This window comes from Lingula anatina, chromosome 2 (assembly GCF_051362555.1).
Source record: "Lingula anatina isolate TDL-2025a chromosome 2, LinAna3.0, whole genome shotgun sequence".
Classification (NCBI taxonomy): domain Eukaryota; kingdom Metazoa; phylum Brachiopoda; class Lingulata; order Lingulida; family Lingulidae; genus Lingula; species Lingula anatina.
In genome coordinates, this window is record NC_141768.1 from 40,325,675 (window position 1) to 40,335,246 (window position 9,572).

General features: G+C 38.4%; 2 protein-coding genes across 2 annotated transcripts; one reads left to right on the plus strand and one right to left on the minus strand.

Annotated features, from left to right (window-relative positions):
* The first annotated feature begins 99 nt into the window (after window positions 1-99).
* Window positions 100-1,811, plus strand: LOC106178789 (uncharacterized). The gene is made up of 3 exons (XM_013562124.2): window positions 100-673; window positions 1,097-1,299; window positions 1,503-1,811. Exons 1-3 carry the CDS (start codon window positions 637-639, stop codon window positions 1,755-1,757), a joined length of 495 nt encoding a protein of 164 aa, XP_013417578.2. The 5' UTR covers window positions 100-636; the 3' UTR covers window positions 1,758-1,811.
* Window positions 1,812-2,017: 206 nt separating this feature from the next.
* LOC106178790 (aquaporin-8) lies at window positions 2,018-9,572 on the minus strand. Its single transcript, XM_024077920.2, has 5 exons — window positions 9,160-9,572; window positions 4,352-4,478; window positions 3,586-3,800; window positions 3,151-3,300; window positions 2,018-2,829 (listed from the first exon to the last, which is right to left on the minus strand). The coding sequence occupies exons 1-5, from the start codon at window positions 9,492-9,494 to the stop codon at window positions 2,787-2,789; spliced, it is 870 nt and encodes a 289-aa protein (XP_023933688.2). The 5' UTR covers window positions 9,495-9,572; the 3' UTR covers window positions 2,018-2,786.

A 9,572-nucleotide genomic window follows, 5' to 3' on the forward strand; every position in this document is an offset into this window, starting at 1 on the left:
TTTTCTATACAGTGAATTTTCTATATGACAGCGAAAAAATGGCCCAATAATATAATTGTGAAAAATTCTGAAACTTTCCCCGTTGTATCTATGGCTCTATCCAGCTTATATAATAGTTGAGTTTTAATAACCGACGCTTTCTGTCAGTCCCCGATCTTAATTAAAATCGATGAGGATTAAGCCTGCCATACAGCGTTAATGTGACGGTGCAGGAATGACAAATACGGCTGAATTACTCTATACACTATACCTCAAACATCAAAAACATGAAAATTGCATTTTCTCCCTGCGTATACAGACATTAACTACTATTAACGTGTTCATCCGATCACATTCAATGGCCTATTGTGTGTTTGCAGTCAAATAATGTCCCACGACGAGACATGCAATAGGAAATGAAAGGATTACCTTCTTCAGGTTTAGGTGATGTGTAAATATTTTAATAAAAAAGATAAATCAATGCTACTCAGTTGTTTCAGTATCCGTAGAAACACCGTAACCAGTTATCGATTTTAATCGTACGCCAACTCCTCAATCGGATTAAGAGATTATAGAACGTGTTTCTGAGAGAGAGACGCAGTCGATTTTAGAGGGCAGTTGCAGATATGTGACCGCGGTCAACGGCGACAATGTAAAATGGAGAATTCGTTAAGAATGTTTGTAATCAGTATAGGTAAGTGTAATGCCTATAAACCCCTACGCTCGTTATCGCAATATTAATATTATTACATTATTATAATGTTATAATGAAAAAAAAATGTAGAAACATTTCTAAGCTTTGGGTTTCGAAAACAAGAGGCTTGTCTTATTACATCTGTCTGCATATCTCCAAGAAAACATTTGGGTTTATTGAAGCATATCGAAAAGTAAGTAAAAAATAACTGCTACACTTTAGGGATGCTGACTGGAACAATTTAACAACATGCGACAGAATCGAAGAAAGAAATAAGCGCTGACTTCTAGTATAGGATCCAACCTCACAAATAAGACTTAAAGTTTTCTTAAATTTCACAACACATAAACAACATGGAACTTGGGGACTGCTCCACAAATAATGATATGTTACAGTTTACGATCATTATTCTGTATGTTACAGTTTTACTTCTACTCGGTGATGCTGACCAGGTAATAAGCATGGTTGTGACAGGAATGGGGACATTCTCGTACAATCTGTCCTGTTATGAATGCTCGGAAGCGTTTACAGACAATCTGAAATCCTACGAGCCTTTCACTCCCTGTCAAACTAACCTTGAAGAAGTAGACGTGAGACCCTGCGGTAGTAGAGATTTATATTGTAAGGTAAAGTTGCCTTAAATATATGTGTGTGTGCGTGTGTGTGTGTGTGTGTGTGTGTGTGAGAGAGAGAGAGAGAGAGAGAGAGAGAGAGAGAGAGGGTTAATTTGTAATGCACAATTTCCAAATCCATTTCACCACTGAACAAAATGATAGACGAGTATGTCACATCTTTATTTTTATTTGTTATTATTGTTATTATTGCTCAGGTTGAGAGGAAATCCTTCAAGGGCCAGACTGTGACCATTGAACGCGGATGCACCCAGCGTTGCCTCCACGGCTGTAAGTTCACCGGATGGGGCATTACGTTGATGACGTGTACGTCATGCTGCCAGGAGCACGTGTGCAACACAGGGAACAGGGCTCCAGGATCACTGCACGCGCCCACAACACAGGGAGAACTCTTCACCACTTTATTAACAACACTATTAGTTAAACGTGCAATTACTTTCCTGAACAGATAAAAAAGACAGATGATGTTCCTGATACGAACCGTTATTCCGTCTCAGAGGTATCTTTTTTTTTTTTTTTAAGATTGTGGTTGTTGGTGACATTTTGATTACATTTTTGTAAATCTGAAAAAGTAACGCATGTAGGATCAGGATTCCTATCTTCCTATGTAATACGTCAAAAGATTGGTTTATTAAACATACATGCATAATTTACGTAACCCGAGAGAAACGGATGGCTTATATCATGGAGCAATTACAATCAAAGCACTTAATACATGATTATTAACACATTTTTATAGTGAAAACGAAAGTCCTTATATAATTCAAGATTCGAATTTTTATAGCCCATTAAATATTTACAGTTAACGCAAGCCATATCTTCTTGTAGCATGCGTTATAAACTGGAAAATACAGTGCATAGGCCTACAAGTGCACCCCACCAACTGGTAACTGTCCGACTGATATACCTGGCAACAATCTCCTGTCCAATACCAAACCAATGAAGTTTTTTTGTGACACTGTATAATTTCAAGTGATCTATGTGTAAAAGAGACCAAATTCCAAAATTGTCTATCTTAAAACGTACTTTTGGCTCCAGCCCTCTTCTTTTTTATTGCCAGATATGGAGATGTTGCGGTAGTGCGAGAACATTGGTTCTTCCTATTCATCACCTTCAATCCTGATTTTTCTCTGAAAACCTTTTTAATATAACTGAAATGAGTCTTTTACCTACACACACACACAAAGTGTGTTCAAGATTGGGGGTACAGTGTGCTCTTAAGCCTATGCATATAATTTTTGAATCAATGCCCTACAAACCATAACGGTCCTTTGTTAAGTATCAGAATACACAAATTTTAAAAAGGGTTGTATTGCACAAAACCCGAGTATTATAGAACTTTACATTAACGATGTCTGTTTTACCAAATTTATGGCAGTACGCTGCAAATCCAGTGCGTTAGCGGAGCCTTCTCTACACAGCAAATACCAGTGTGTTTGATGTGACAAGTTATGTATTACGGTGCAACAAGCACAATCATCCTATCTGCGCCACACTCTCTTGTCAGGGGACGCGAAAACCAGCCTGCAAAAAAAAAAAAATAATAATAAAATAAAATAAAATAAAATAAAATAAAATAATAATAATAAAATAAAAAAACTTATAGTTGGGTCATGCATACAAAATATGTATACTCAGTCCAAATAAAGAATTTACAAAACTGAAGTTAAAATGATCAATTTATTCACAAATTTGTTAATTTTCTTTAAATAACTTAAATATCTATACATGAAAAATCTCAGGGCCCCAAAACTGAAGAATAAGCAAGCGTACAGAGTAAAGAAAACCTATCAATAGGACCAACATTTTCAAACTCTGGTCACGAATTCTTTACGACTGCTATACCTGTACAATAGCCCGGACACGCAGGCTCCGAGGAATGGCCCCACCCAGTAGATGTAGTGATACTTCCAGATGTCAGGATTGTAGCTTGTTACTGCCACCGCGGGACCCAACGTTCTGGCTGGATTCATAGAGGCCCCAGACAGCCAGCCGCTGTAAGATAAAGCAAATAAGCATACGAGAGAGGGAGAGAGAGGATGAGGAGGGCAGTTTTCTTTCTTTCATTTTCTAGGGAACTATTAAAATAGGTGTTGGCAAAAGTGATCAAAACAATATACAGCATTGTAAATTATTTACCTGTCTGCCTGTTTATCTAATTATTTATTCATTTCTTGCTAACATTTGAATAATGGATAAAACAATGCATTATGTGATCATGTTAGATCCCATCGCTGATTTAGAATTGATACCGTGGGTATTGGAAAACGAACCGCTTACCCCGCTAAGATGCAAACAACAACAGCCACGCCTATTATAATTGGTGCCAATGTTTTGTTAGTTTTACTATCCACAGCCACCATCAGAATGGTAAAAACTAACACAATGGTCAGGAAGATCTCACAACCAATGGCTGACCCCCACGTCACTACACTAGGGTTGATCGTCTGCGCTCCACCGTTTGTCATATTGAATAGCTCTACTGGGCTTAATAACTGGAAGAATAATTTCCATAGTTGTCATCAATGCATACATATGCAAAGATATGTTATACTGTATTTGATCCCGATTTTCTATAAAAAATGGTTCCCGTGATTTATTTTTATAGAAAAATACACTTTGCTTATTCAAGGACCTTTTTAACGTTCAAACGAATAGTATATGGTGAATGATAGGTCGTTAGTTGCACGCATATATAGTAAGAGGAAATATGCGCACATCCTATGTCTAATCCAAAAAAGGTGAAACACTAATTTCAGCACTAGAGAACATCCGTAGATATCATTTAAAACGCAGGGGCCGGAAATTTGAAGGATGACTAGCCTATTGTCAATATTAAACACCAAATAAAGTGGGTTCTCCAATTGTATGTCTAATTTAGAACCCAATGTACTTAATGAGTCCCCAGACATAACACTCTCATCAAACGCTTGAGCATTAGATTGTTGTCTGCGTTGCACCTCGGAACCCGAATTTCCCAAAGGCGGGATACACAAGATAAACGGTAATAGAATTGTACGTAAAATTCACATAGGCTCTTACTCACCCGGACAAACCCTGCTCCGACCATGCCGCCAAGTAACTGGGCGAACAGATAGACGACTGCCACAGGAAGGGTAATCCCACCTGCTATAACGATCCCCAAAGTAACCGCGGGATTGACGTGAGCCCCGCTGAAATGTCCACAAACATAATTTGGTATATCCAAGAACTACACATGTCATTTTAAGTCGGTTCTAATTTCGTAAAAATAACTCAGTTGAGTTTACTGAGTTAATCTTTTTGTTGCATGGAACGTAAAAACCATGACCCCCCCCCCCCCCCCAAAAAAAAAGGATTTTTTTGTGTGATGCAATTGTGACAAATTAGCTTTGAAGTGTAATACGGTAATGCAAACCATGGAATTCGCAGATTATGTATGCTGAAAAACCATTGCCTGCACTTAATTCATATTAAAAATTGCTATTGAACCATGAACTGAAAATGAAAATTACTTTTTTGGGGGAAAATTAAATCAATGTTTTATAATGCACAAACTTTTGCGACCAATAACTACTGGTATGAGCTGGTATGATGGCCAGTTTGCCTGTTGAATTAAAATGTAATGACTAAAGTTGAGACCACTTGTTAATAACCGCAACAGATGTAGGTCATTAATGCTCCAAAACAGCACTGAATAAAGAAAGGTGGCGGGAACAATGGAGGTCATCCGAAATAGCCTGGAATGTCTCGCGACGTAGTGTAAAATCAAGCTATAGGGGAGACCGGGGCTAGTTGGCCCCGTTAGACACTTTTGGCCTTGTAGAGCCAACTAGGAATGGGTTAGAGTAACAAAACCGGTTTCAAAGTAAGCCCTATGAACTAAGCTACGTATGCAACGCCATTATTTTTCAAACATACATGTAATGCCAGATGGCTCACGATTTGACAAAAAGCGCAGTTGACGTCAGGGGGGCCAACTTGCACCGCCACGGGGCAAGTTGGCCCCAGGGTCGGGGCAAGTTGGCCCCCCTCTACGAAAATGAAGTATATATCCCATGTAAACGCCTTGAAATACATTTTTATACATTTTTAATTTATTAAATTGATTTTTGAGAGTCTTTGATGAATAAATAGTTCAAATGAGGCAGATTTTTTTTAGGTTTCCGTACGTCACGTTGTAGGGGGGGGGGGGTATGTGTTGCAAGAACCAAAATATCTATCAATAAAATTTGTTTTGTTTTAATTAAGAATAAATTAATAATGGTATAAAGCAGGTTTTTAATAATTGAAAACGAATAAAAAATTTCGTATTAAAAGAAAGTAACAAATTCAGTTTTAAACCACTGAGTAACAAACTCAGTTTGTTTCAACAATGGTTTCTAGCTAGGGAGGGGTGGAAAATCCCCTTGGGGCCACATATAACACTGTAAATACAAATTGAATCCCCTTACAATGAATTAAGGCAAAATAAATGTTTTTCTAAAGAAAGTTTCGCTTTTTAATACATACAATCAACAGAACATTTCTAATATAAATTTTCAAAAAAACACCAGAGAACAAATTAAATAAAATCAATCAGACGGTAAACACCGGCAAGCTTTGTCAATTTCACCAACTTGTTTATTTCAAACAGCGTTGCGCGCAAAGGATTGTGGGTAATGTGAGGGTCCAACTTGCCCCGAGTCAAGGGGGCCAACTAGCCCCGGGTGCACATTATTTATTTTAAAGGATGTTAGCCATTTATGGTGCTAGAATGAGCAACGATGATACATCTCCGTGAAACTTGAAACAATGAGCTTCAGTTTGATGCCCTATACATATCTTATATTCGATCAAAAGCATATGAAAATAGATTTTTAAATCTCTTAAACAAAATTACTTTTAGGTGCAAAAAAAGTTTATTTCGACTCACCGCTTAAGTAAAACTTTTTAACGTCCGACACTTCCTTAGCATTGTAGGCTACGGTCACTTTACAAGAGTATGTGGCCAATTTTTTTACATCGTAGTTACTTTTTCATAAATTGACGGGGGGCCAACTTACCCCGGGGTCCAACTAGCCCCGGTCTCCCCTATTTCGCAGAATTCAGAGGAAAGCAGGGTCAGAAATCAGACTAGCGAATGCGGTACAACAATTAAATGCCGACAGAAATTATCCACTGGCATTTTTTCTGAATGTTTTCCCTTAACTTCTGTATAACCACCGTCTTTAGAACGACAGCACGCAAGTGCTTATTCTCCATGTTTTACGAGTTATTAAATTTTTGTATCGCTTTCTAAGATGACTTTCCCGGCACAGAGTTTTATCCATATTGTTAAAAGGTTAACTCAACTCACGGGGATTCTCGCACGTTTACAAGGCTAGTACCAGTCACGTTATATTTTAGAGCACATTCAGAACAGATGAACCACGGACTAACTGATCCGCCGAATAAATAAGGTTGACAACGCTTAAAAAGCAATGCCCTGATTTCCTGATGGTCTCCCCGCCTCCACACGCGCCGTCGCTGCAGGTACCCAGCAATTAAACATTGGAGCCGAGATTTAATCCGTTTAATGGCGCATTTGGAGGCGGGGAAACCCTCAGGCATCGCATTTTAAGTGGGGTCGGCCATATTTAGTTGGTGAATCAGTAAATCCGCGGATCATCTGTCCTGAATGCGCTCTTAGGTTATCTCGGATGCTTGCCAATCTAAGTTACAATACGTAGGTATGAAAGTGTTGTCTGAAGAAACTGTTGTTTTAACATAGAGGTAAGGGACTTTGAGGGAATGAAATTTTATGAAACCTCATGCTCAATCTTTTTTTCTGTTCCTATCCACAACTAGATGTTCGTATTACACCTTGTTTTGAATCAGGCGAGGTTTGAAATTTAAATCACGTTAAAGAGATTATCTATTGTTCACGGAGGTTATTAGGTCAGACATGTGACTGTTTATAACGATACCTCCGTATTGTATTATCTAAAAGGATGTCCGACAGGTGTGATAATGCTAATGCTACGTACAGGTATTTTCTGTAAATACAGGTAAAAAACAGATGAAAATATTTAACAGCCTGAGGCTTCCAGGCTGCAAAGGGAATACTTGTTCAATCAAGTGATAGCACTTATTTCTATCTGCACAATGAGGAAGTACATGTAGCCTCCACCTGTGTTGGAAATATTTTCAAACATGTTGAAACGCCTGAGAGTATGATTTTTAATATCAAAATTGCATTTCACATCGTCATCTGTTACAAAAGGCTCTGAATAAAAGATATCTGATGTCTTGTTTTTATCCTATGACTGAGTATGAGTCTTACATATTAACGGGATATGCTGGCTGCATAGTTGTTCATTACCGCCAGCAATAATCACAAAATGAGGTCTTGACAATATTTCCGCCGTTACCGAGTATGCTGGTAATTATATAATGTAAAACAAAGGCAACTGTTGTGCTTCTGCTCAGAACTACTTAAAAAAGTGAAAAGAATCTTAGAAGTATGTTGAGACACATTTGGAAAATCTATTACCAGAATGTACCAGCAATCAGAGACTATTACAAACCTGAATGCGCTTTTTAGAGCCCTCCACACCCTCACCCCCATCAATCTCTCAATTACCAAATTGTGAACAGAACTCCAAGTTCCTTGATAATATATATATATATATATATATATATATATATATATATATATATTTTTTTTTTTTAAGTTCCTTGATAATACCCCGAACCCTTCCATTTCAGGTTTTCAAAACTGAAAAGATCTTTTATGTTAACGAGGGGCCGTTTACAGCCTGGTCGAAGATTTATACTTCGTCTCCGTTAAGTGGATCGAATATTGTTTATTGTGCAATGTTATCAGGTTTGTCATGTGACCGCTCTTGACTTTATCTCACCTGTTATAAACATAAACAGCCTTAAGGATCACGCCCACATGTAACGAGAACAGTTGAATGATGTTTTTTTTTAATGTATATATATATATATGTAATGCGAACTCCATAACATCTGGAATTATGACAGGTAAAAAAAACAGACAGAATATATCTTATGACCTACAAAGCCACAAAATGAACAATCGTAGTTTGGGGTTTTGCAAGTTTTGCAAGTCATTCCGCTTCATCATAATTCACGGCTTTTGACATTAGTACACAAAACTTATCTGTGCGGTCTTTAGCTAGGTTAGAATGGTTTTCAATCTAGCCAAAAAGGTTCCTTAGCATTATTTTTCATGTACATATGGATGAAATAATTGTTTGCCACCTGTTACATGGACGAAAATAAAAGATGTATCATTTCACTCTAGAGTGATGCACCTCACCAGACTGTTCTGACAATCGTGATACCTAGACAATCATTAATGATCTATCATAAATTACATAGGCAAATGGCCAAAATTTACTGCACTGCCTTCATATATTGAATGTGTGCTTAACAATATTTTTGCCTTCAGTGTTTCTTTAACATAATGACAAACAATGGAAACTAATGTGCTTCTGACTTATTTGAGAGAAGGGTGAAATATATTACCAGGATTGCGATTTTTGTTGTTGTTGTTGCATTGTTGGTCCCTCAGACGAATGTGCCGATACACATTTGGGAAATCCATTAGGAAACTTATGCCTGTTATTGCTTGCGAGTCTAATACAAGATGAGGGGTCAAAACTCTCTCTCTCTCTCTCTCTCTCTCTCTCTCTCTCTCTCTCTCTCTCTCTCTCTCTCTGAGTGTGTGTGTTTGTGTGTGTGTGAAGGCGAGCGCGCGTGCTTGTACGCGGAACTGTACAACTTATCACATGTCATTACAACAATACAGAAAAACCTAACCGACTATATTTCCTGGAAATTCTCAAAACATTGAACAGCAATTCACGTTGGAGCGGAGGCACTAACCTTATATGCCCAAAGCTAGCTACAACCAGCGCAATAGTCAGTCCGTGTGCCAGAGCTACATTCACAATGGGCCCGCTACCAGTGCCCACCGCGGCCATGCACCCGACGAATACAAAGAGCAGGGTCGCCACAAACTCTGCACAGCCAGGCAGAACGTACTTTTCCACTACATCTTGCTGCGTTGCTTCTCCTCCGGATTCATTGATCAGATGTTCTTTCTCCGCTGACATGTTGTTCCTGTCCTTCGCGTGGCTCGGGTCAGACGGCAGGCTCTCATATGCTCGCTTATCCCGCTTGTCTGACAGGAGGAATCGTTCTAACGCGTGACTCGTCATGTGTTCTTTCGTGTCGCTGTGTAAACAGTAAATATAGATTTCTGCTTATATACAAACGTCTGTTTGCCAGCATGTCAG

Coding starts and splice junctions, on each gene's coding strand:
- LOC106178789 (XM_013562124.2), top strand. CDS start 637: ATGGAGAATTCGTTAAGAATGTTTGTAATCAGTATAG. Junction 674..1,096: donor AATGTTTGTAATCAGTATAG/GTAAGTGTAATG, acceptor TGTATGTTACAG/TTTTACTTCTACTCGGTGAT. Junction 1,300..1,502: donor GTAGAGATTTATATTGTAAG/GTAAAGTTGCCT, acceptor ATTATTGCTCAG/GTTGAGAGGAAATCCTTCAA.
- LOC106178790 (XM_024077920.2), bottom strand. CDS start 9,494: ATGACGAGTCACGCGTTAGAACGATTCCTCCTGTCAGACAAGCGGGAT. Junction 4,479..9,159: donor GCTAGCTTTGGGCATATAAG/GTTAGTGCCTCC, acceptor TGGACATTTCAG/CGGGGCTCACGTCAATCCCG. Junction 3,301..3,585: donor GTTGTTTGCATCTTAGCGGG/GTAAGCGGTTCG, acceptor TTTATCTTACAG/CGGCTGGCTGTCTGGGGCCT.